We start from the raw sequence: 27,270 nt of genomic DNA, 5'->3' as shown, positions 1-27,270 counted from the left end.
CTTAAATCTATAAAGATAATGTGCAATAAGGCAACATAATAATAATGTAAATCAAGGAAAAGATGATAAAGCAAAGGAGTAACTCAGGAAGAAAAATAGGAATGAAAATACCAACTGAATGACTTTCTTTGTTAAGGCTGGACATACATTTGACTCTGGGCTTCCTGGTAGACAATGTGAAAAAGGAAACATCTGTTCTATATATCTTATAATCTGTGATTTGTGAGCAGACCAGCTCCCCCTAGGATTACAATGAGACCATGAACATTGGTTGTGAGACTGAAGCAAACGCTCTTCTGGCTTTCCATAGAAATGAGTAGTGAGTGTGCAGTGTAATGCATTCAACCGTCCTGTGCTGAGCATGGCCACATAGCTTGTGGGTCCTTGGTCTTAATCTGGGGCTAACTCTACTAGAGAGTTGGTGAGCCTTTCCGGGCTTGAGCCTCTGGGTTCCCAACCTATGGAGTGCAATGCCCTACCACTAGCATCAATGGAGTCAAGGAAAGGCAGGCCAAGACTGACTCATCCTGAGCATTGCAAAGGATAAAAGGGAGATTCCTGACAGAATTTAGCCCATGGGTAGAATGCAGCTCAAAAAGAATGGTGAGTTCCACAGGAGAGAGTTGAGGGGAAGGACCAGAGCTCTACACCATTGCAAAAGGGGCCACCGGAGGCTCCAGCCAGCATTTCAGAACATAATACACAAAGAGGGTGGGGAGTGCAGTAAAGAGAGCAGTAATGATGCACAGCTGCAGTGGTCCTGGTGGTACCAACACTCACACTGGGCACTCCTCTTTCAATGCCTGCTCTTTTGGTGAACACGGACGTGGACTAAACATTTCTCTGGCCAATTGCCAGCTCCATGGCTATTATGGACGTGAAATTGGGGGAAATGAACCAGCCTGGTTTCCATAACAGCCTAACTGCTGCTGAAAAGCCTGGAGGCAGAGAGGGTAGTCTTGTCAGATAATAGGTAGTTGTCAATGTTTTATGCAAATCAGAGTTTTGCACAGCCACTGGCTTCCTTGCTTAGTGGTCCTGAGGATACAGACGACCACCACCACTGTGCCTGTCGCCTGCCCAACTTCCGAGCCAAAACCTTTTGAAGGAGAATAAATTCTAAGACCCCACTGATTCCTGATGGCACTGTTTGGAGAGATGGTCCCTACTCTGGATCCTGCCACCCACAGCAGCTAAGAAACACTTCTGCATACTCTTGCGACAAAACGAAGTGCCCTGTATCCTCACCTGCCAGCATGTCAATCCAGTGCCTTATGCAAGCTCACATTTTTGCAAGAGAAAATATTTCTTTCTTTTTTAGGCAAGGGACTGAATAAAGACACCACACCGGCTGCCTGGGGAGTCTGGGGAGTCCTTAGCCCTCCTCCATTAGCAGAACAGCTCCATCCATTACTTCAAAGCCTCATCAGAGACCCTAATCCTTTCTGAAAGGAACTCTCTGGCAGCCAAGCCTTTAATTTGCTGAATAATAGGCCCACTGATTAACCCTCACAAGGCAAATCACAGATACTGCAGGCAGTGAGTGTTCCCAGGGGGCTGAGAGAACCGAGGGGGCTGCCGGAATCATTTTCAGCCCCCCTGTAGAGGAACGAACACTGCCCAGCTTGCTCAGTGGTGAGCTTCCTGGTCTGCTTTTGGTCTCATTTCTCATTTTTGGTCCCTATAGATCGTTCTGATTGGCTTTTGCCAAACTGTAGCATGTTTTGAGTTTTAAGCCACGTCTTTTGTTGCCAGGCAGGGATCCGTGATATGGAATGGTTATGTCACAAACCGTAAGTGATAATCAGTGACAATAGAAGCTCTCTTTAGGCCAACTACTGGGGTACCTCTGCTCTAGGCAGACTGCTATGCCCTGGGGGCAGAAATGGAATAGAACCCACAAGTACAAGGAAGAGAAGGTCATTTCTAATTCAACAAGAGGTGCCCAGTGTGGCTTTTTCCTGTGGACACCTGCAGCTGGAGGTAGACAACGATGCTCGGTGCTGCCAAGGACAGGTAGCAGGTAAGCTGGGCCGACAGCTTCCCACTGGTGTACACCAATAAATCACACCCACATTAGCCTTCCACCGGCTCCATCAGATAATGAGATGAGTGATTGAACAGATGACACAGTGGTCAATTATCACGTGGATGATATAAATTCTATTGTGGCAAGGACATTTATCTCTGTATCGATCTGGCTTTGCTAGCAAGGATCATAAATTACTCCCTTCCATAACCGTATGATAAATACTCTAATAACAGAATGCCACCAGCTCCCATTTTCCCAATAAATTCCCATACGGTTTCAGTTAGAGAAGAAACATGCATGGAGGGTTTTTTTTTTCTACTACTTTTTTTTCTTTTTTAAATCTTACCAAAGACTTTATTATTATAGCACTTTCAGGGTCCCAGCAAGTTTGAAAGTCCTTTCTGCCATCTTGCCTTCTGCTCCAGTACACTTAGAGCCTCCCCCACTGACAGCATCCCTGACCAGAGCTGTACTTGATTACGGTTGATGAGCCTGTGTGCCGACATCATCATCACCTAAACCCCACAGTTTACCTTAGAGTTCGTTCCCAGTGTCATGCATTCTACTGCTGGATAAATTTATAATGACACGTACTTATAAGCATGGTGCTACGTAGAGTTTCAAGGGGTCTCCTTGCTCTATAAGGAGCATATTAAGGAGACATTCATACATTTCAGCAATTGCTTAAATTCTGCTACAAGATTTTAACATGTGAACTTAGGATGAGTTTGGACATACAGGCAGAAAGCTGTTCATTATAATTTGCTATACTCTTCACATTAAATTACAGTTACTTTGGTGCTTAAGTCAAGTGGCTTCAAGGAAGCCTGTGGCACCTTACTGGATTCTACATGAAAATTATTTCTCTGTTTCTCTTCTGTTAATCTCTAAATTTCCCAGCCCCAGAAAGCACCACACATAATCCAAAGAGAACATGGGGAATATAGATAAGCACAACTGACCAACACAGTGCATATGCATACAGTACACATACTAAACACACACACATCAGCACACATACACACACAACACATATACACACATGCACACACAGAGATACCTGAACATGCACACATATACATACACACACTCCTGTACATGCACACACACACACACACACACATGCACAGACATGCACACACATGTGTATGTGTATACACATACATACAACACAAACAACATGTGCTTGCCTGTACACACACATGCATGGACATGCACATGTATATGTGTGTGTGCATACACATACATACAACACAAACAACATATGCTATGCACACAGATATGCATGTGTACATAGACATACAAATAATACATGCTTACACACACACACACACACACACACACACACATCTAAAAGACCACACAGTCAGGAATGCAGTTCTATATGTCACACCCTTAACCAGCAACCTTCGCTCACTCACTTCTGCATGTGAAATGTCAGCGATGTGTTACTTAGAGGCTGGGCACAGACCACCCCTCAGACATGACGGCCATCATCCTCATCAGCTGTTCCGTTATAAGGGCACTGTCCTCGACTTGGATCAATGTCCCCAGTTCCTCCATCTCCATCACATCAGCCTCTTTTCTCTCCTCTCGGGAAGGAGTTTTTCCATCAAAGAGAGGTTTTATTTTGTTGTTCCTTTTGGGGGGTAGGGGTTGTTTTGTTGTTAGAAAAGAGAAAGCTGTTTTCAGAGACATTTGCCTCAAACTCGTGAATGGGGCACCTCTTTTCATGCCAATGATAAGTTGGCATGTCTTCATTTTGCATCCATTTGATAAAGTAGCTCCTAGCTTGAAATCCGACCTAGAAGGGAGGTAGTGACAGGAGGAGTTGTCAGGGTCAAACATTGGCTTCTACATGTTGGAGAGCAATAGAGGAAATCAGCTGACCTTCAATGCTGGCTTCCATACTTGTACAGCATGAATGTGTGCACAGGTACACACACGAAATAATTTTTTTAAAAAGGGTCAGTGTTGGACACACACGGACACACACACACACACACACACACACACACACACACACACAAACACACACACACTCACATTCATTCTAGCATCTTAATCCCCAGAAAAGATATTGGAACAACACAGAGACCTGGTTTTGAACCCCAGCTCTGTTAGGATTCAGCTGTGAGGCCAAAAGCCCATCACTTAGCTGTCAAGAAGCTCGCTGTCCACGTGAGTGGTAACCCACTTGTTTAGCAGCAGTGAGGATTCAGTGAAATCACACAGGCCCGGTGCACTCCACCTGGCCAGACACACAGTATCTGACAATCAGCTTTAAGTGAAGCCTACTCTAAGGCCTGGGGTGTTGCTCAGTGGTTATAACAGCTAGGTTTGATCTCTGGTACCATGGAATTGGGGAAAGCTTAATGAAAAATGTATTATTTGTATCTCTCTCACAGATACATTCAAATTGATCTAATAGTTTCTATTTTAGTTCTCATGAATCTGGTAGGATTTCTAAATTAAGCAAATTGGCTTTCTTTGGCTAAATGAAGTTTACCACATTTTTGTTTCGCTGTGAAGGATTTCCACATGGAAAATTTAGTCAAAATTCAAAAGAAATGTAAACTCTAATACCACAGAGAATGAGCAACAAGCCCATTAGTGTCACTAAATGGCACTAGTCCATAGCTACATTGCTAGAGACCATGGTGATTTATGGTCTATCTTCTCAACACAGCTTGATGAAGGTGATCTATTGCTAAGTACTTGGTGCAAGGTGATGTCTGCTTGCCATATCTCTTTATGATAATATGTTCCTCTTAAAGAGGTTTATGTGGCCAAGACATCTTAATGCCTAGCCCTCTATCAAGGTCCACAAATCATTGACAGTTATAGAAATTCTTCATTTTACTATTGTGCAATGTGTTTGAGAGGGAGGACTTAACATAAGCCTTAATAATGAATATATAACTGACAAATACAACACCTAAATTTGTCTGTCTGTCTGTCTGTCTGTCTCTGTCTCTGCCTCTCTCTCTCCCTCTCTCTCTCTCTAGATACCTACTTTCTCAGGTTAGGCCCCACCATGCCTCAGTATGTCTTTATCTTAGCTAATTTCATCTGCAAAGGCCTGTTACCACATAAAGTCTTATCTGAGGTACCGAGGATGGAACCACGTGGATTTTGAGGGATACGGTTCAATCCCCGCCTTGAATAACAAAAGTGAAGTGCAGGACACTGCGGAGCCTGGTGATTTAAGCTTCTGTACTAAGTTAAAGACAGAATTCCTATTATCTCATTAAAATATCTATTTTAAAATAAAACTATTTTTTGAACCCAATAAATACCCCTTCAATCCAAAATCAAATCACGCTGGGCATAATGACATACATCTACAACCCTAGAGTTTAGGAGGCTGAGGCAGGAGGATCTTGATTTCTAGGCAACCTCTGCTATATTAAGGCTGGAAAAATGTAGGACTGGCACATGGGCCTGCCTTTCCTTCTCTAATTACAGTCCTAACTGACCCAGAGTCAGCTTTCCTTCTTCCCCACCCACTCCCCATCCCAGCCTGCGGAAGCCACGATGTGGAAGGGGCCTCAGAACAGCACCAGCCAGGGAACAGCTGGGTGTTACTTGGAAGCAGGAAAGCTCTTGGGAAAAACCCCAGGAGGGCAGCCACTCCAGGAGCCCTGCCAGCGGCCCACTACTTTCCATCTCTTCCAGATCAGCATGGCTGAGATTATACCAGCTCCTCCTCAACCTCGGATACTCGCTCTGCTGTATGACTCTGCCCTGTGGGTCCCACTCATCTTCCTTCCAGACTCTTAGCAGCTGTTTGGAAGAACAGCCATCCTTAACATTTGCTGGCTGTTGCTCTGGCTGTCTGGAACCAGGCACCTTCCTATCCAAATTCATACAAATGGCTGTCTCTCTCTGTGCTCTCCCCTTTATTTAGGGATAGTGGCCATTTAGGGACATGTTGGGCCCACTGTTGCCCAACCCAGTGACCATTTCTTATCTACTTTTGCAACAAGATGTGACCACATGATACAGTCACAGCAATAATTGTGCAAAGCTGCCAGAAAGTTAAAATGCCCATCAGGAAATCTAAATTAGATACCTCTTAGAAGTATAACCTTGAAACTCATAACTTTATTCTTCTCGTGAAGGGAGGGAAAAATCTCAATTTTTCAAAACAGGATCAATGCATGTGAGGAGGGCAAGGGAGAGTTTGTTAGGTTTTAATTTAGAGTATTTCGACCTTTTCCATGAGTTTTCACTAATCCACTAATTCCCGGTAGCTCAAGAGATGCTAATTAATTCAAGAAGCCACAATAGCTAATCATTGGCTAAATAAATCCAAAAGGAAGAGTGTGTCTGGAGATACTGCTGCTCATTTTAATTAGAATTACCAACGTGAAAAGTGGTGTAAATAAAGGTTACAGTGGACCCACTCGGCTCCTGGAGGAGTTAACCATTTGTACGGTTCCTGGGGTCCTAACAAGATGTAAAAACCAGAGAACTCTGCAGACCACAGTAAGACTCTAGGTTAGGATATGTACAGTTGTGTGCAGTTCCCCGATACTAGAAAGCCAGGTAGAATTAAGTAGCCTTGAACAACAGAGTGGAGAAAGACAAGAGCTCAGAACTGTTGGCTTGAGGAAAATTCAGCTAAAGCCAAGAGCACGGGCCTGTCCTCAGGCAGACCTGCAGAGCAAGCAAGAGCTGTAAATATGGGTCTTTGTCTTTAAGGATTAAGTAAGTGAAATACCCTTTCTCAAGGTCAGTGATAGCATCTTAATGATATTCAGGGCAGCTGTTTATATCTATCAGTGTCATGAGAAGGCTACTGAAAAGAAGCCCCAACATTTTGTGACTGGCTGGCAGTTTTCAGGCATGGTACTTAGTTGAGGACAGTCATGGCTTAAATGTCAGCCATCGACTAGGGGACTAGAAACACTCCCCCCAAACACAGAAACTGTTTAGAAGTTAGGAGGACCCTTCTGAGTTTCCTTATTAAAATCCCTCAAGTGACATGTATCTTGCACTACACCTGGGAAGAGGAAGATCATACTGAGAGGCTGAGGAGAATCTGTGGACAGACAGACCTTGCTGAGTGCCCCCCCCCCCATTTATCAAAGAGGTCTGACCCCCTTTTCCTCAGTTCTACTTTTTTTCATTCTTCATGAAAACAAGGAGCACACAGGCTGCCTGGGTCTTGGGATCTTCACTTCTGGAAGTCACCTAATGCTTACATTAAAGACAGTCTCGGGCTTTTCTTATTAACCTTCCTTTTGTCAGAGGGGTGTCCTCCATGAATCTTGGAATCAGTGAGAAGAGACAAGACTTTTCTTCCCTTTGCTACCAGAGCAGCCACCCCAAAACAGCAGCTTGTGGGGGTGATCATCATTCATTAACTTTTGGGCTGAGCAGCCAGAATGCTCTTAGTGGATTTGCTCTTGAAGCAAGCCCATCTTTATTGTCTGACTAATCATCTCAAAAAGCCACTGATGTCCTGAAACTGACTCCTACTAAAACCTCAAAAGTGTGAGAGGCAAATACCTTCTGGTTGGGAAAGTAGTTTTACTATTTAGACCAATGGCCTTAAATTAGGTTGAACTTAAAGGGGAGAGGAGGTCTCCCTGGGGACCAAGGTGAAGTTCGCAAATGAAAATTACTGTTATCTTACCAAAAGGCGACTTCTGCCGGGAGCCTCTTAGCAAGTAGCCGCAGTCTGGCCCATATTTGAACCAGATAGACTTGTTATGCAAATAGCTCCAGCCATTGGGGAAAGTGCTGATAATGAAATCGCTGCAAAGCCAGCCACTTATTATAGCGGTGACAAAAAACATCAGGCAGGGTCCCAGAACATGGATAAAGAGCAGTGCAGAATTTATGCGAGTACTGTGTTTAATTTATCATAACTAAGCTGTCAGGAGGCATGCTTTGACAAATGTGTAACTAACTCATATAAATGAGTCAATTATCACCAACAACCAAGGTTCAGAACCAGCCAGGGTTATGGGGGCTTCCTTTTCTCTTTGTAACTCCAAGACAGGTTTGCTAATGGGATTTCAGGCTTTTAGGACTTTTTTTTTTTTTTTTAACTTGGTCTTTTCTTCTTGCTGCCAAATAAGGAGGCTAAAAAACACTATCTCGGCATATCTCAGCATTCCTGACCCTGCCTATTCGGCTACAGGCTGTAGCCAGATGCCATGGCAAATCAGAAGCATGTCCTCCAGCCCTCTGGTAAGCAGTCCCAGTGACTCTTGTCCCAGTGACACCCATGACTGTGTGTCCCATAGGCCATGTGTTTTGAATGCTTTGTCTGCAGCTAATGGTACTTTGGGAGGAGGTGGTGGAGCCTTTTGAAGGTGGGGCCTCTCTAGAAGACCTGGCTCACTGGTGTGTGGACCAGGACTTTTGTCAGCTCCACCTCTGCCTGAGCATTCTCTGCTTCTTGATGAGAACCATGCAGTGAGAAGTGGCTGCAAGCTCCCACCACACGGGTGGAGCCTCCTCCATGATGGAGTAGATCCCCAAACCATGAGCCAATGAGAAAAGGAACACATTAACAACCTCGCTTTGGTTCAGAGGTCACATGGCAACAGAGTATCAGAGGGTGTTACAGCTGTGGCTGCCCAGTTAAGAGCACGAGTGAGCCGCTCTTCCAGAGGCTCTTAGTTCAATTTCCAGTACCTGGAGTGGCTCACAACAGTCTGTAGTCCCATGGGATCTGATTCTTTCTTCTGATGTAAAATATACATATAAATAAATCTGAGCAAGAGAGAGTGGGAGAGAGAGAGAGAGAGAGAGAGAGAGAGAGAGAGAGAGAGAGAGAGAGAGAGAGAAAGGGAGAAACTTAAGCCAGGCAGCGGTAGCACACATCTTCAATCACAGCACTCAGGAGACAGAGACAGTTGGATCTCTGAGTTTAAGGCCAGCCTGGTCAACAAAGCAAATTCCAGGATAGCCAAGGATAAACAGAGAAACCCTATCTTGAAAAACAAACAAACAAGCAAACAACAGCAACAAAATCCCACCCAATCAAATAACCACAAAAATAGGCATTACTAGCCAGGCTAAAGAGATAGCTCAGAGGATAAGAGTGAATACAGCTCTTGCAGGGAACCAGAGTTCAGTTCCCAGCATCCACATCAGGCAGCTCACAACTGCCTGTGACTCTAGCTCCAGGGGAATCTGACGCCCTCTTCTGGCCTCCAATGGCACCTGTAGTCATATACCCAAAGCACATACACACATAGTAAAAATAATAAAATCTTTTTAAAGAAGATATTTCTAGCCTTGTTTATTTCTAGAGCAAATCTAGGTAGTGACCCTCGTGGCTTATTCTATAAAGAGAAAGAATCAGTTATCTGAATGATTCCACCTTAAAACAATTTTACCAAAACTCTCAAGATATTTTCTTTCCTAACTAGTACCTCCAGTGATGAAAGGCTTATCGTCGGGAGGTGTTTATTCCCCATTTGTTTCTCTCAGTAGGAGCTGGTAAGTACAAAAGCAAACGGGAGCTCTCTAAATAGACATTTCCAATGCATGGTGTGTCAGTGTTTACAGTCAGCTGCAGATTTGGATAAGCCTAATGGAATCATGTTTGGTCGTAAGTGCATTTGGTAGCTGAGCGATAGCAGGCTACAGCAGGCAGTCTCATCTACAAAGTCAAAGGATGGGTCTAGGGATGAGGCAGAGATGCTAAGCATGTCCAGCACTTACAGAGATTGGGCACGGTAGTACATGCCTGTGATCCTAGCTCTCAGGATAAGAAAGCTAAGGCCACCACTAGTTACATATCCAACTTTGATGGCAACCTGAGACATGAAACCCTGTCATGGGGTAGGGGTGGGAGGCAGTATTTAGAAATGACAGACAGGTTTCTTTTTTAAAAAAAAAATATATATACACACACACACACACACATACAGTAGCTGTCTTGAGACACACCAGAAGAGGGCATCGGATCCCATTACAGTGGTTGTGAGCCACCATGTGGTGCTGGGAATTGAACTCAGGACCTCTGAAAGAAGAGTAGTCAGTGCCCTTAACCATAAAGCTATCTCTCCAGGCCAACAAGCTTGTTTCTATCTGTTTCATTTCAGTTACTAAGCAATGTAAGGGAGAAAGGATTTGTTTTAGCTATCAATCCAGGAGACAGTCCACCACTGTGGGAAATTTGCAGCAGCAGGAGCTTGAACCAGCTAGTCACATCCATAGCCAAGAGCAGAGGAGAAAAGGATACTTGCATGGTCACTTGGTTGCTTATTTATGCTTGATTTGATTTGTGCTGTACTCTTACACTGTTCAGGATCCCCTGCCTAGGGAATGGTACTGCTCGCAGTGGGCTAGGTCTTCCCACACTGATTAGCTTAATTAAGACAACCCCCCACAGGCATGCCTACAGGCCAACCAACTGTAGACAATCCCTCATTGAAACTGTCTTCCCAGAGGACTCTAGGCTATGTAAAAGTCAAAGCTAACCATCACACTAACCCAAGATGTGAAATGTAATGGTCAGTCTTCAATGGTTCAGAGTTATTACTAAAAAGACTGTAGAAGAAGAATACATGGTTGAAGAATCTAAGATGCTATGGAGAAAGTTGGATCGGAGGCATGTGGTCAAGAAAGAACTTGGAACCACATGTAGTATTTTCATTATAGAGGAAATAAGATAATACATTAAAGAAAGAGAAGCTCGCTGGGCCTGGTGGTACAGACCTATAATACCAGCTACTTGGAAAGCTAAGACAGGAGAATAACAAATTTAAAACCTGACTAGATTTCAGAGTGAGTTCCAGCCAGTCCAGGTAACTTAATGACTGATAGAGATCAATGTAGAGAACTTTCCTAGCATGCCTGAGGTCTTAGGATTAATTTTCAGTACCAAAGATGGAGAGGAGTTGGGGGTGGGTGGGAGAGGAAATATAATAGGGGGGTGATGATGTGTTTTCATATCTCAAATTAATAATAAAACACATAGTCACCCAAGTTCCATTTGCCTTCCCAGCTTATTAAAACTTATCAGGGTCTTTCCCTCTGTGTTTTCATTAAGAGTTCCTTCTTTCTTTGCTCCTGATTGCTTTCTCTGTCTGTCTTAGAGTTTTACTGATGTGAAGAGACACCATGACCATGGCAACTCTTATAAAGGAAGACATCTAAGTGGGGCTGGCTTACAGTTTCAGAGATTCAGTCAATTATCATGGCAGGAAGCATGGCAGTGTGCAGGCAGACATGGTGCTGGCAAAGGAGCTGAAAGTTCATCTGGATCCCCAGACAGCGAGAAGAAAATAGTCATACTGGGCCGGGCTTGAGCATTTGAGACCTCAGAGCCCACCCTCAGTGATATACTTCTTCCAACAAGGCCACACCTCCTTATAGTGCCACTCTCTACCAGCCTATTGGGGGGGGAGCATTTTCATTCAAACCACCACACTCAAAGGCATTGTTTTCTGCGTTTGCTCTCCTTTTCAGTGTTCCAGACCTTTCAAGATCTAAAGTAACTTGGGATGAGTACAACTGGAAACACCAACATTGGAAAACATAACCAGATTAGAATGGACCTCCCATGGGACTTGCCAGATGAAAACAAAGACTAGGGAGACACTCTCTAGCCAGCACAACCCTAGAAGTGTTCACTTGCCATCAGCTGTGTCTCTTACCCTTAAATTCATGGGAGCAACACTGCTGGTTCAAGAATACAACCATACTCTTGAAAAAAAAGACACTTAAGCCGAACTTGTGAGTCAAATCACATCTTTGCAGAGTGGTGGAATGGGAAGCTGTATTTGTGAATATGTAATGGATTTTTCTAGGCCAGCTTCAGAGAAGGTTGATCAAGGTTATCTGTGCAGCAATGACACGAAAGGGAAAATCTTTGGATCCAGACCTCTCTCTCTCTCTCTCTGTCTCTCTCTCTTTCTGTCTCACTCTCTGTGTCTCTGTCTCTCTCTCCTCCCCCAACACCCCCGCCATGATGCTCTGAAATGTGGTACAAGCCACTGCCACATTTGTCTTTGGCTCTTCCATTTCCTCTGTTCCCTCTGTCTCTTCCTGTAGGTCCCAGCTCTCAGAAGCGGTCCTTTCTCGGCTCCCACACGAGCGTTGTCCACCTACAAGGGTCTGTAGCCAGTCACTGTGATTTGTGGCAATCCCACTCATTCTGGAGTTAGGGGAAGAATGATGAAGTCAAGCTGAAGGGCAAGGGTATGTCCTCCAGCCTGGCCCTGACTTCACTCTCCAGCACTTCACTCTCTTGTTAGCATTCTCTGAGTCTTCCCTTGACCCTAACTTCGCAGTCACCTTCCAACACCATGTCTCTTGGTAGCATTCTCTGAGTCCCATCCTCCCACCTCCCCACTCTTCTGTACGGAAGGACATGACATGGGTCCAGGAGGGATTAGACAAACAAACAATTTTCAGGACCCTGAGCTCCGTTGCATTTGAAATGGAAATGAAATACAAACTCAGACTCTCATACAAACTCCTTTGGGGTCAAGCATGTTTAGAATTCTAAAGTTGATCAAATTTTAGACAGCCAAACTGCTACATTTGTTGCACATTATGTAACATTGCAGAAGGATCTGGGCCAGGACACTATCATCAAATAGGAAAATATCTGCATTGAAACACATGAATATTCACACGAAGAAAGATAATGACTATAAATAACCCCTCATCAGTTCAGGGCACATGTTGCCCTCCCCCCATCAGGTCACTTAAGGTCAAGGCTTTGCTGCTGGATGAATCAACGACAAAATAACTTCTATTTTCGGGGCTCTTTGGATTTAGGGATTGTGGGTAAAGACTGTAGATCTAGACGGTGATGAAGGAGGATATCCTGTTTGATTTGTTACTATAACTCTTTATAGAAGATAAGACTGCACATAAGCATAAATAAGGGGGAAAAGTGTGTTTTCCTCCCCTACATTCTATTTATCAGCAGCTGTGATCATTTCCTCTCTGCTCCCACCGTCTCTGGAGCTCCTGTTGGATTCGGGTGTGGGGCATCTATTCCCAGCTCTCGTATCTGGGAGTGCCTGGTAACGATCCCTTCTCCCTCCATCCCTGAGTCCTCGTGTAGAGCTTTGGGGCTTCCTCAAGCCAAAGCTCCTTCATCTTCCATGGATTTTACTAATGTGGCCCTCTCCCGGGACCAGGTCCCAAACCCATGATCTCAGCACTGAGTCGCTCTTTGGTCTCTCTGTTAATCTGATGGTCTCAGTGTTAGTACGAGTGGCCTGGTGGTGTGCTTCCCAGCAGGGGTCTCACGCCACTCAGCAGGGTTTTCCTCTTGTTCTTGAATATTGGCTAGGACACCATACCTTGATGCCTTAGGCCAAAGATGCTACCTTTCTCCTCTTGGAAAAGGTTGCCCGAGGCCTTTAGCAAAATCCCTAGAGCAAAGCCCAGCTAGCTAACTGCCATCTCTGTAAAGACTGCAATTTCCTGTGTCTCTCTTTTTCCAGAGCAGACATCAGTTAGAGACATCAGTCCCTCTTCTTTTTTTTTTCTTCCAATTTTTAGTAGGTATTTTCTTCATTTACATTTCAAATGCTATCCCAAAGGTTCCCCCATACCCTCCCCTCTCCCCCCTCCTACCCACCTACTCCCACTTCTTGGCCCTGGCGTTCCCCTGTACTGAGGCATATAAAGTTTGCAAGACCAAGGGGCTTCTCTTTCCACTGATGGCCGACTAGGCCATCTTCTGATACGTATGCAGCTAGAGACACAAGCTCTGGGGGTACTGGTTAGTTCATATTGTTGTTCCAACTTTAGGGTTGCAGACCCCTTTAGCTCCTTGGGTACTTTCTCTAGCTCCTCCATTGGGGGCCCTGTGTTCCATCCAATAGCTGACTGTGAGCATCCATTTCTGTGTTTGCCAGGCACCGGCATAGCCTCACAAGAGACAGCTATATCAGGGTCCTTTCAGCAAAATCTTGTTGGTGTATGCAATGGTGTCTGCGTTTGGAGGCTGATTATGGGATGGATCCCTGGGTGCGGATCCCCTCTTCTACGGAACAGTCTGCTAATGCAGACTGGGAATGGTTGGCACCAAATGAAACTCCTCATTCTTCAGATTCTGTAAAGGCTCCTAAAACTGTTTACTAGAGCAACCCCTGGGCCACAGCTAGCAGGCTTAGCTAGCGCTGAGCAAGTTCCCCAGCTTGGATTTCTGGAATTGCATGTAGAGGCCTGGCTGCATAGGCAGTCCGCAGAGGAAGACATACTCACTGTGAAATGAAGTGGTTAAATTCCTCACACCAGCTGTCAGGGTGCAGCAAAGTGGGTGGAGGGTTTCTGAAAGAAAAAAAAAAAGCAGTGTTTTTCATTAAAGTAAACTGAGGTTTGATAAAGGGCAGAATATCAACTGGTGTTTGTGGGTGCCCTTCTAAACAGCTGGGGAAACAATTGTCTCTGCACCTTCCCAGGTGGGAATCGTTCCCTTGTGGGAACTCCCAGAGGCCCAGTCCCTGCTCCTGGACTCACTCATTTTCCCCCGTTGAAGAGCACTTTCTCCTGGCCTCAGTGCTAGTGAGAGGCCCACAGAGCAGGGCCAGCTTCAGGAGCAGACGCTCTAAGGAGCAGCCAGCCAAACACAAACCATTGTATCTGAGAGCAGAGGATTATGGGTGCTGTAAGAAATCTATAAGCACAATGCTTAGGGCCTCAGAGAAATAGACTTTTAATTATGCAGAGTTTTCAGATCATTATGGTGCCATTTGAATTAATTATGTGACGCATCTAAAGCCTACTCATGATTGCATCAGTCACATTTTAACTGTTTCCTACGTGCCAACCTCTGCAATAGGCAGAGGAGAAATCGAGAGCCTTAAAACGGTGCCCCAGCTTCTAAGATGCTCTCGGAGGAAGGCAGACACGTTCCATGTCCGACTACAGGGGATCCATGAGAACAGAAGAGTATCAGGAAAGTCCTTAGGTAAGGGTCTCACTAGACCACCTTCTGCTGAGAAAACAGCAGAGGGGAAAAGTAAGAGACTCAAATTTATCTAATAGTTCCAAAAGAAGATTCACATATCACACAGAAGTGGGCCTGGGGCTTTGGCTCAGGGGGTAAGGTGCTTGCTCTGCAAGCAAGAGGACCTGCACTTGAATCCCTACCACCCACATAAAAGTGAGGCACGCCTGCAAGGGCCTATAACACCAGCTTCAGAGGTGGGGTAGTGGAGTCAGGCACATCTGGAAGCTTCCTGAGCAGTCAGCCTAGCTGAAACGGTGAGACTCTGGTTCAGTGAAAGACTCTGTCCCAAAAAGCAAAGTGAGAGGCTATAGAGGAAAACACCAGATATCTTTGAGTTCTACATGAGTGTACATGGGCACATGAAACTCTTCCTTGCACAAACATTCCCGCACACACATACTTGTGCATGCACACACACACACACACACACACACACACACACACCAGAAGTGAACTGACCTTACTCCTTGTCATTAGTGGAAATAAGGGCTGTTGGACAAACTGAATTCAGTAAATAAAAGAACATTTCCACACACCCAAGTCACAACCGTACAGTTTAAGCTCATTATATCTAATCTCTGGTTTTGCTCGAGTACTAACTGCTTCTTAAAGCAGAATCCTGCTTAGCTTCCAGGGATGGAGGCATGAGACGCTTTAGGAACAGCTAGAGATAGAAAGTGTTTCCCATAACATGATTGCAACACCTGACGTTCCTACCATAACAAAGACTACAAGTTCCTGGGCATCATGGTGCTGCATGCGGCTGTATGACTGAATGCTGGCCAATGATGTACAAATCAAAATTTTCCATGGTGTTTCCAGAAAGTCTAGTCAAAGAGAACAGACACACTCCCTCTTTTCTTCACTGCTGTGCATCTGTGTGCTGAGCCTGGCTGGTGTATGGAATAAAGGGGCTAGCAGGCCCGAGATGCAGAATAACCAACTCTTCTTTGGATAAAACTTACGGGCAATGCAATGTAAGATGAAGATGGATCTGAAGGAAAACAGTTTGAATTTGGCCTGCCTCAATACCTGAGGTTTGTAGCTAAACTTAAACTATAGAGAAAGCCCACGGTCACAGACAGCACTAAAGCCACATGAGGTTTACCTCTAGCCTCTATATGTACACTCACACATGTACGTACACACACACACACTCACACACACCCTTTACACATATAAACACATGCACACAAAGCAAGAGGTGGAAAGAGTCACAGTGAAAGAAACCTAACTCTCTCCTGCTGCCTGTGAAGATGGAGCAAGCGGGCCATGGAGCCAGGGATGCAGGCACCCCCTGCAACATGGAGCTGAGTCCCAACTGTGACTCAGAAAAAATGAGGGACTCTCGGTTCTATACACACAAGGGGCTGAATGGACTTATAACTTGAGGGAGCAAGAAAGCAAATTATTCCCTAAACCTTAGGAAAAGTACACAGCCCTGCTGACTGCGTGGGTTTTGCCTCATGGAGTCACATCAGATTTCCAAGCTACGGAACTGTAGGATAATAAATTTGGATTGTTTTAAGCTGCTAAGTTCAGGGTAATTTGCTATGATAATAACAGAGACCGAATACATCCATCAAGCACCATGTCTTCTGAGTTCCTCTTTCATGTAACAAGCCAGCCATCTGTCATCTCAGCCCACACTTCTCCAGGAGCCTCTATGTTTCCTCCTCCTCTCCACTTCCACTCGCTGAAGTCCAGCTGGTGTCCAGTGGCGAGAATTTCCTCAATACACATTTGACCTTGTTGTGTCTTGGCTCAAATTTCTTTGCAGATCCACGCTTCCAACATGGTCAAGTATTAGCTCCTTTGCATAATGTATAGGTTATCTTTCTTAGCTACCCATCCATTTCAAACCATGTCCTCCATCCAGAACCTGTAGCTCTCACCAGATTCTCTCCTTTACAGCCTCAGAACCATCGTACATGGCGAATCTCCACAATTTGTCCACCTGGTGGGCTCTTGTTCGTTCTTCATGTCTATCTATCATGCTTAATACAATAGCATTTTGTAGGTTTTTAAAAAAACTTTATTTATTTATTTATTTTTATGTTTATCAATGTTTTGCCTGCCTGTAGGTCTTTGTAACACAGGTGTGCTGGTGCCTCAGAAGCTGGGAGAGGGTGTCAAATATCTCTGGACTAGAAGTACAGTAGTTTGTGAACCACAATGTAGGTACTGAGAATTGAAGCCAGGTCCTCTGGAAGAGCAGCTCATACTCTTAACCACCGAGCCAGACACAGTATTCTATAAATGTTTGATGAGTAAGTGGCTACTTGAGTAAATACACAAATGTTAAGAAATAGTGCCAGGAATCAGTATAACCTGGCCCCCAAAGTAGCACAAGAACTAGTAAAGCATGGAATAGCCCTTTTGAATGAAAGCAGATTCTGAGTAAATTATCCACAGTAAGCAGGGAGATATTGAAGGAAAGAATGCTGACTTGAGTTGAACTTGACCTATAATCCTCAGTCCATACTATAGAAGCCCAAATGTGCCCACATCCTTGAACCTATCTGTGTTTGTTACTTATCTTGTTGCTGCAACAAAACACCTGACAAAAACAACTTCAGAAGGGGAGGGTTTACTCAGGCTCACAGTTTGAAGGACAGTCTGTTGTGGTGAGGAAAGCATGGTAGTAAGACTAAGAAGCAGCTGGTCTCACTGTATCCCCATCAAGAAACAGAGAATGATGGTTTCTGGTGCTCACCTTTCTATACAAGGTTTCTCCTTTCTATAGAATCCAGGACACCAGCCTAGGGAATGATGCTGCCCACAGTTGTTGGTGGTGGTGCCAGCGTGGCGGGTGGGGTGGGAGGAAGTGTCTTCCTACTTCAGTTAACTTGATCAAGATAACCCCTCTAAGACCTGCCTAGAAATTTGTCTCCAAAATGACTATGTACCCAGCCAACTGACAATCAATGCAAACTACCACAGTATCCAACAATTATAAACAAAGACTTAAGTCCCATTGTAGGCATAGCTGACATCAGCCCATTGTATACACTCCCATGGAGGGGTGGAGACAGAAGGTAAAGGCCAATATGAGTCATATTGAATTCTTGTTCCCCATAACTCCTGCCAAATGCTTCACTTTGCAGGTCGTCTTACCATCCCCAAATCTTGTAAAATCAGGAGCATCTATTCACTTTCATAGGTGGGGAAAATACAGCTTCCAAAACATTTTCAGCTAGGGTGATGGTTCTTGTCTCTAATCCCAGAATTTAGGATGATGCGTTTAAGGCCAACCTTGACTCCCCAGCAAGATCCTGTCTTTTCACTTCCATGCCTTACTTTTTAATTGGGTTGATTTTTATTAGTTACTTTTTTATTGAAAAGTATTTATACATTATACTTTGATCATGTTTTTCCTGCCCAATTACTCCTAGGTCCTCTCTACCTCCCAACTCACCCAACTGTATATTAGTTCCCTCTTGCTTTAAAAAACAAACAAACAAAAACAAAAACAAAACAAACAAAAACCACATGGCAATAAAACCCTGTAAACAAACTCTTTTTTCTCTCTCTCCAAAATATCCAGAAAGAGTGAAAGAATCAGGCTTTAAGTTAAGACATTTCTTTCTTCAACGTCTATATACGCCACTGTTTTCTATTCATGAAGAGTCTGTTACTTCGGAAGATGAATTAAGTGAACATGTATGCAGAAAATGACAGAAACCAATTAGCAAGCAACCCTCAACAAGGTACAAGATGAAGTTGTCAAAAACAGGAAACACATTCAGCAAGGGTGTGAAGAGAGGTCCCTCTACAAGGCCAAGTTCATTAAACTGGGTCTCCTGGGGTCTGTGAATTTTGAGACACGTCCTGAGCAGAGGGGCCATACAGCCATTTGCAGAGGAGGAGGATATTGCGGGGCGGGAGTTGGGGGGATGTAGAGAGGAAGATTGAAGAAATGAAGTATGGTCCCTAGTTGTAGCCAACATACAGTTAAATACCTCACAATGTGTTCAAAAGGGATTCTTATTTACTCATAAAAGCAATAAACCAAGACATTTGGGTGCAATCAAACCGTTGGGAGAGTATTAACTACAGCCACGGAGCTGCCATTCTGACTACAATTAGTAGAGCCCATTAATGGAGTTAAATAGTTGGGCTTGTGCCTATATCTGGTCCCTCAGTATCACACCCCAATCCTCCTCAAATTGGCTGTTTTGCCCTAGATTGCATCTTGCATGTCCAAATTTAATTCTTTTAAAATGTCTACATTTATTTGCGTTACACGATTCCATTTTACTATATAACAAATCCCTCCAATACAGAAACAATAGAGTAAAAAGCAAGATTCCCCTCCCCCAACACCTAACTTCACCCTCCCCCAACACTTAACTTCACCCTCCCCCTACACCTAGCTTCACCCTCCCCCTACAGCAGTATGGTGAGTGTTCTTTCTTCAGGCTTTTTATGTGCATTTATTACAGCTGTGATAAATATATATGTACTGATGTTTGTGCTGTAAGCATCTAAGTACAGTGTATATTTTATGATGTATTAATTTTCCTATTTATATTTTCTGGTAGTAGAAATGAGACTGAGTTTCTGGCAGTAGAAGTGTCTTGGCTCAGTGGCTGGAGAGATGGCTCAGCAGTTAAGAGCACTGACTGCTCTTCCAGAGGTCCTGAGTTCAATTCCCAGCAACCACATGGTAGCTCACAACCATCTGTAATGGGATCGGATGCCCTCTTTTGGTGTATCTGAGGACTGCTACAGTGCACACATATACATAAAATAAATAAATCTTAGAAGAAGAAGAAGAAGAAGGAGGAGGAGGAGGAGGAGGAGGAGGAGGAGGAGGAGGAGGAAAAGAAGTGGTGTCCTGGCTCTTTATTCTTTTCATCCTGAAATACCAATTAAAAACTCATCTCATGTCAACTCCATACCTCAACAGTGGTCCACAATGTAGTCATATCATAGTTTATTTAGCCATCACCTATTGGTAAACATATAGATTAACTCCATTTTTCTGGCTATAAGAAAGTTGAAGAAGCTTCCAATGTTATTTGTCACCTGTGGTTTCTAACTTTTAAAGGTTTCTTTGGGGGCTGGCAAAATGGCTTTAGTGGGTAAAGGTGCTTGCCATGCAAGCCTGGTGACCTGAGTTCAGTCCTTGGGACCCACATAAAAGTTGAAGGAGAGAACCAACTCCATAAAGTTGTCCTCTAATCTTCACATATGTGCAGTAGCATACATACACACGTGTGTGTTTGTGTGCATACATACACACATACACATTCACACACACTCTCACTCACACACATACATACAAATAAATGAATTCATTTTTAAAGGAAAGGCTCTTTGGTAGCAAACAGTTCTCACTGGCAAACACTTCCATCATCTGAAGAGACTTCAATGCCGAGAAAGCTGACATTGCCTGCATGGCCTTCTGGGGATAACTCAGTGAGCAATTCCAGAGTGGAGAAACTGCAGAACTCCACAACACCAGAGGATGCCCTGTGAATGGCAACTGAAGATGCTCAGGTCCACCAAAATCAAGGTTTGAACCCCACTACGGGGTTCCTACCATTTGCAAGAACCTGACCAATAACATGACTCAGGCCAAGATCTGTTTAAAACTTACATATGCTATAATTATGCCAAAGGAGAATAAGTCCAAAATTTCAAAGCAATCGTTGAAGACATTTCTTTAAACTCAAGACAAGATGATACAAAAAACTCAATCTCATGGTAAACTACACCACCATCAAGAATGAACAATTGCTCCAGGGTGGGAAAGATGCCTGTGCTAAATACCTGTAGCCATTAGAAAGACTCCATTATCACTTCTATTCCTCAGGGAAAACAGGGGAGGAAGACAGAAGCTGTTTGCAAGCACACCAGGTGGGAGGGCTTCTGGAAGGAAGTGGGGACAAAAGGCACCAGAGCCATGTCGCTTGTAGACCACCACTGCCTAAGTACAAGTTTTATGGTTAATATCAATGACAATTTCTTCCACAATAATAGTTCAAACTGAGGAAGGCGATAAGGGTGGGTATTTCTGAAGTTTCAAGCTTGTCTGTTCTTTCACTTTTCTCTCTTTCGCAGGGGAGATGATGGGGTTTGAGTCTTCCTCTGTTGCCTTGTTGGCCTGGAGCTTGATCATCTAAGTGCTGGGACTTCAGGCATGTGCCTCTGTGCCACGCTGATTCTAATAGACCTTATTAGCTTTACAAGTTCTCCTGTGCGCCAGGCTGGCCTCAGGTCCTTGTGTAGCCAAGGCTGACCTTGGGCTTCTGATCTTCCCTCCTCCATCTCCTAAATGCTGCAGCGGAAGAGAACATGAGCCGTCACAGCCGGGTTCTCATTCTTAGTAATATTTTCCCCCTGTTCCTTAAGCAATGTCATCTGCAATGTTAGGCTACCATCATTAAAATGTAAAGTTACTCCATCAACGTGCATGGCTCCCGGTGAGCCCATTCTTAATCACTTAGAGTCTGGAAGTGACACAGACTTCACTTCCTCTGGCTTGGAGTTCTGGATGAGTCAACCTCAAGTCATCTCAGAACCTCACATCTTCAGCAGTTAACATCACCCAGGCCTGTGCTAAAGACAGGGCGAGAGGGTGCCGGGTGAGGATGTAGGATGAGAGGGTCACCAAGCTTCATCAATCCTTGGCCACTACCCCAGATTTCAGTTCACAAAAGCCTTAAGTGATGTTTCCCATTCTCTCTAAAACACACAAACCTCATTTCTCACTGTATTCTCCTCACACAACATACAAGAGCACAGGACACAAAGCAGTTCAGTCTTGCATACGTGATGCGGACAAAGTGGAGGTAAGAGTAAATGCTGTCGAAAAACAAAAACAAAAACAAAACAAAACAACAACAACAAAATGAAGGACAGGTTGATGTGCGGCTTGCTGTTTGAGTCAATGTGGTCATTGGCTGGCATCTGTTCTTTAATTTTCTCCTTCAACAGGAACTCAGCAACACTACCATATCCAACTGTTACTGTCCATCATGACAGAGAACTCGACCTTGCCTCAGGGCTAGCTAATGACCTTTCTCCTACATGGCCCTTCACACAACTAGAAGCCAAAAGCCTATTCTTTTCCACACATAGTTTCTTGTTTAATTTAATTATTAAAATTGTGTGTGTGTGTGTGTGTGTGTGTGTGTGTGTGTGTGTGTGAGGGGGTGGGGAGGAGGAAGTCATGACACTTGTGTGGAGGTGAGAAGATTGCAGGAGTCAATGTTTCTCTTCTACCATGTAGGTTTCAGGGATCGAACTCAGGTGGTTAAGTCTTGGGAACAAGGCAAGAGAACCATTGACCCATCATGCCAGCCCTGCACAAGCGCAGTTCTTTAAGAATTTATAACTTTGGGGCTGAGGAGATGGCTTAGTCTCAATAAGGTGCCTGCCACTCAAGCATGAGACCCTGAGTTCAGATCCCCTACATAAATGGCAGGCAAACTCGCTTGTGTCTGTAACCTCAGAGCTCCAGAGCTTGGAGCTTCCAGATCCCTAGAACCCACTGGACTATCTGAACTGGTGAGCTGCAGGAAAAGGGAGAAAACTGTCTCAAAAAATAAGGCGGTAAGGAACTGAGGAAGACACTGAACATCTACCTGTGACCTCCTGTGCACATGATCACACATATGCACATACACATACATGACTTTATTTTTTAAAAGAATTATTTATTTATTTTATGTATATGAGTACATCATTGCTGTCTTCAGACACACCAGAAGAGGGCATCAGATCTCACTGCAGATGGTTATGAGCCACCATGTGGTTGCTGGGAATTGAACTCAGGACTTCTGGAAGAGCAGTCCGTGCTCTTAACCACTGAGCCATCTCTCCAGCCCCTACACATTCATGACTTTAAAGAAGTGTATTTCAAATCATGCTCTCTCTATATCACCTCATTATTAAAGCCTTAATTGTATATGTGGGTTTCTTGGAATTATACACTATAAAAGTGAATTGCTCTGTCGTGTCTGAACATTCTGGATGTAAGCATCACTCCCTCGTTAGATTAGCCTCTTATGAGAAATTAGCTTTATATGAAGTAGGATGAGAGCCCAGTAATATAGTAGAAGATGAGGGTAGGCAAAGCCAGGCCTTCGACATGCCGTGATCCCCCTGCCCCGGAGTGCTGCGGCTTTTTCTAGTAGTATGGTATTTAAACTCTTCATATGAAAATCACCAAGGCAGGGACAACCCTTGCATGGTCTGAGAAACAACTGTGGGACAAGATGAACAGTCAGCAGGTAGGCTCTCACCCCTCCCTGTTGTCACTGAGGGAACTGACCTTGGAGGACACAGTTTTACTTAGAGGGGCTTTCTCAGATTGCAAGGCAACGTTTGACAGCTATGGAGCTGGGCTGGACCACACTACAGGTACCACTCTTGCTGCAGAGCTCTGACTACTAAGCTTACTACACCAAGACCGAGCAAACTGCAGGCAGATTGCATGGAGAAACAAAGGATTCTCTGCCTGTTGTCCTCCTCCTGAAACTTATCATGTTCAGAAATCACTTCGGGGAGCCCCCTTTCATCCATCAGTTTAGGTCCACTCAGGAGTAGTTTGAACAGAGAGATGCTGATGGGATAGGAGTAATGAGAACACTAAAGAATATTGAATGAATAGAAGCTGAGAGAAGCTGCTACCTCTAGCAAGGAATAAAAATGGTCCGACTTATCCCAGCTGAGATCCAGCCCCCACTGGGAAGGATACACTAGGAAGGACAGTGGCCCTTGGTAACAGAAAGTTCTCTTTACAACACACAAGAGAGGGCTGGCAATCAGGAAAAGCTGCCTTGAGGCTCCCCAGGTAGCGGCCTTATTGGAGGTAAGTACCACAGAGTGTTCAAATGTCACAGAGAGCCAAAGGGACCAGCATCAAGGGAAAAATAAAAGACCAGTGGCCTTTCCTCCTGCAGTGGCCTTCCAATGCCCTCTGGTGACAAAGCTTTGCATCTGACCCACAGCTGAGAAATGCTTAGAGTCCACAGAGCTGAAGGGCAGGAAGAATCTGTCTCCCAGTTCAGAAAGGAGGTAGAGGAGAGGCGAGACATAGGCCAGAGTGCTGTGGCCTGGCACCAAATCAGAAGGATTTCACTCCTGGATCACAACAGGCAGCTTCAAGGCCAGAGTGAACCAGTCCTCTAAGTCCTGACACTTCATGCTTAAGATGTAATGAAGAGATTGTAGAGACCCCTCTTCCCCCAGTTAAAAAGCCTTAAAAACCTGTCTTGTCATGGGGCATAAAATTTCCTCATTAAGACTCATTGCTTTCTCTCCTGGCAGTTCTTTATTAGAATGGGATCATTCCGGGACACATCCCATCACATACCTTTAAACTGTCCTAGATGTAGATGCCAGTGAGGAATCAAATGTAAAGGCTGAAGGACCGATAACCACAAGTATTCTCTCTCTCTCTCTCTCTCTCTCTCTCTCTCTCTCTCTCTCTCTCTCTCTCCTTCCTTCCCTCCCCCTCCCTCCCCCTCCCCCTCCCTCCCCCTCCCTCTCCCTCCCCCTCCCCCTCCCCCTCTCCCCCCTCCCTTCTCTGTATGTGGATTGTCTATGTGTCTGTGTGTATTTGTCTCTCTGTCTTTTATCTCTGTCTCTTTGTCTCTCTGTCTCTTTGCCTCTCTCTGTCTCTTTGTTTCTGTCCCCCCACCCCCAACCCAACCCCCTGTCTCATTCCTTGACCTCTAAGATTTCTTTCATCGTAGGCAGGAAAAGGAGTCAAGGAAAACCAAGTGCTTCAAAGCTCTAGTGTCAGGATCCTGGCCACAGAAGAGAGCACCCTTCTGTCCTGGGGCCTTGGTTTGTTTGTTTTTTTTTTTGTCACTGTCACTGTGAATGTTGTTAGTTGGTTGGAAAGAAGCTGATGAGGACAGACAGTGGTTCCATGTCCTTGTAGGCAAACCTCAGGCTTTCCTGTAAACTATTTTTATCCCTGCAGATTTAATACTCTTTCTGGATTCTGAGCCATGACAATATTAACTAACATTCCTTGAGAGCCTACTACTCATAAGCATTCTGCTGAGAGTCCAGTGCTCACACAGACCCCATAGGGTAAATAAACAAGGGAATGGAGGCTTTACAAAATCCAGAAGCTGGCCGGGCGGTGGTGGTGCACGCCTTTGATTCCAGCACTTGGGAGGCAGAGGCAGGGGGATTTCTGAGTTCGAGGCCAGCCTGGTCTACAGAGTGAGTTCCAGGACAGCCAGGGCTACACAGAGAAACCCTGTCTCAAAAACAAAAACAAAAACAAAAACAAAACAAACAAACAAAAAATCCAGAAGCTGGTGACAGTCTGGGCAGCTTCAAGCACAGGCAACTAAACTGAGCCACACACTTACAGCCTCTGAGCCAGCCTGGGAATTCCTCTAGGCTAATGAGACACTGTGTCTTTCAGTTTCTGCCAGAGCAATTCATGTCATGGGTAATGTAGACAGGACATAGAAGCCAGGTGACCTGTCATCCCAATTACTTAAGCTTAGCAGTGTTCAGATCAACATCATGTCAGCCTATAAACCCAAAGAATACTTTGGGGTGCAGGATGATCAGAAATTGAAGTGTGAGGTGAACATGTATTTATCTGTTGAGTGGTATACTTTTTCTTTCATTTCTGCTCCCTCCAGTGTCACAGCTGGTGAAACTGAATGGGTCATTTTAACCACAATCAGACCAACGTCAGGGATCACCATGGGCCATTAGTTCTCAAAGGCAAAGCCGCGCATCTAATTACAACTCGTTGTTAATAAATTTGTAATAGACAAAAAGAGAAATTGACTGCTATGGTTTTTGCTTCCCAGCAAAGCAAAACCACTCAAATGGCAGATTGTATGTCCACTCTTTCTTTATTGTTTCCATAAAGTTTAGCAACGCATCGTAGATAGGAAAAATCAGGGCAAACCTCAAATGAACAGATTGTACCGTCAGATCTGGCCACATTGTCTCTAATGGGCAAAATTAGCAGCTGAACGTTAACACCTGCCACCATGAGCAGACCCTGGCACACACACCAGGTAGGAAGGATTCACAGTTCCTTGGAGCAATCTGAGCCCAGGTCACCAGAGACCGCACACATGCCAAAGCCCACCAATGCTCAGGCAGGCTCCATTTAAAATCATCTGGCTGTAGCAAATGCCAGGGGAGATAAAATAGCATTCTTTATGAAGTGTGGGCATTAGCAGTGGGCTCTGCAAAAGGCTTTTTAAAAGACCGTGACACCCTAACGCTATACAGACTCACACAGAGAAGCTGACCCAGCAGGACCCACTAAGCATTTCTCCCTTGTCCAGAGGCAAGCTGACCCCAGGGACATACTCTTCTCTACCAAGTGGCTTGTGTTCTAACCTTACAGGGCCAGATTATGGCCTATTGTTCTCAAGGGCCTCAAGGTCAATTGCAATCATCCCCACTAAATAGATCATGCTGAAAGTCCTGGCACTTTGTAAAGGAGGCCCAAGTGAGGAAAGCCACATTTATTTTTCTGACATTATAAATATGTCTTCCCTTTACAAGGGCTTCAGCCATTTTTCTACCTGGTTGCCTAGCAACCCTTTCAAGGGATAGACATATTGGAGAGGGATGCTAGAGACATACAGATGAGTTTATATTATTTTACAGATTCCTTTTCAAAAGTAATCCGTGTGTCCTCCTGGGGCAAGGGTAAGGTGGGGTGGAGGGTCAGGTCGGTGCTAAGAATTGTGGTGAGGCTTCTCTCCTAGCAGGAACACAGGAAGCCAGTGAATGTATTTCATAAGCGTATTCAGCAAACCGAGAAAGGTATCCTGCTTATTAATAAAAATGCAAAGCAGTGCCTCTGCTCATCAGAGAGACACTGAATATGGAGAGTGCCCACTTAGGGCCCATGCTGATAAGATCTCAGGCAGCCCTGAGCAGAGCTGGCACTCTTACTGCATCCTACTTCTTTCTAGTCCCTCTGGTAGCCTTCCTTTTGCTAGATGAGGGCCATACAAAAACCACTCAATTCATTCAGTGTTCACATTCATTTGTGATGCTTTGAGCTAAGGAGTCCTGCACAGTTCTCTAAATCTCCCTCACGTTTATGGTTTGCACCCCTTTCTCCATTTGTAAGTTTATATTTAGGTTTTGTTTTTTCTTAATAAGGTTGGTAATTCATCTATTTTTTTATTCATAAAAACCCATGATCTGTACCCTGTCCCTGCTGTTTTTTATAATAGTCTGCTTCATTAATTTCTATATCTGTCTTCTTAAATCCTCTCCATTTTTAAAAATTCTAATTACTCAGGTTAATTACCTGTATCTTTCTTCAATA

The 27,270-nt window shown here is 44.5% G+C and overlaps 1 protein-coding gene across 12 annotated transcripts in view; it reads right to left on the bottom strand.

The window, feature by feature from the left end:
• Positions 1-27,270, bottom strand: part of Myo3b (myosin IIIB) — a 390,070-nt gene that overhangs the window by 225,354 nt on the left and 137,446 nt on the right. For 11 of the 12 annotated variants that reach the window (NM_177376.4, XM_017319039.1, XM_006499745.4 and 8 more), the window contains one exon: positions 14,234-14,299. The exons of the other annotated variant lie outside the window; for it this stretch is intronic. In NM_177376.4, the coding sequence (NP_796350.2) occupies positions 14,234-14,299 (66 nt within the window). The remainder of the gene's footprint in view (positions 1-14,233; positions 14,300-27,270) is intronic. 12 annotated transcript variants of the gene reach the window in all.

This window comes from Mus musculus, chromosome 2 (assembly GCF_000001635.26).
Source record: "Mus musculus strain C57BL/6J chromosome 2, GRCm38.p6 C57BL/6J".
Classification (NCBI taxonomy): domain Eukaryota; kingdom Metazoa; phylum Chordata; class Mammalia; order Rodentia; family Muridae; genus Mus; species Mus musculus.
Note: the sequence above shows the minus strand (reverse complement) of the source record. Positions and strands in the feature narration are given on the sequence as shown.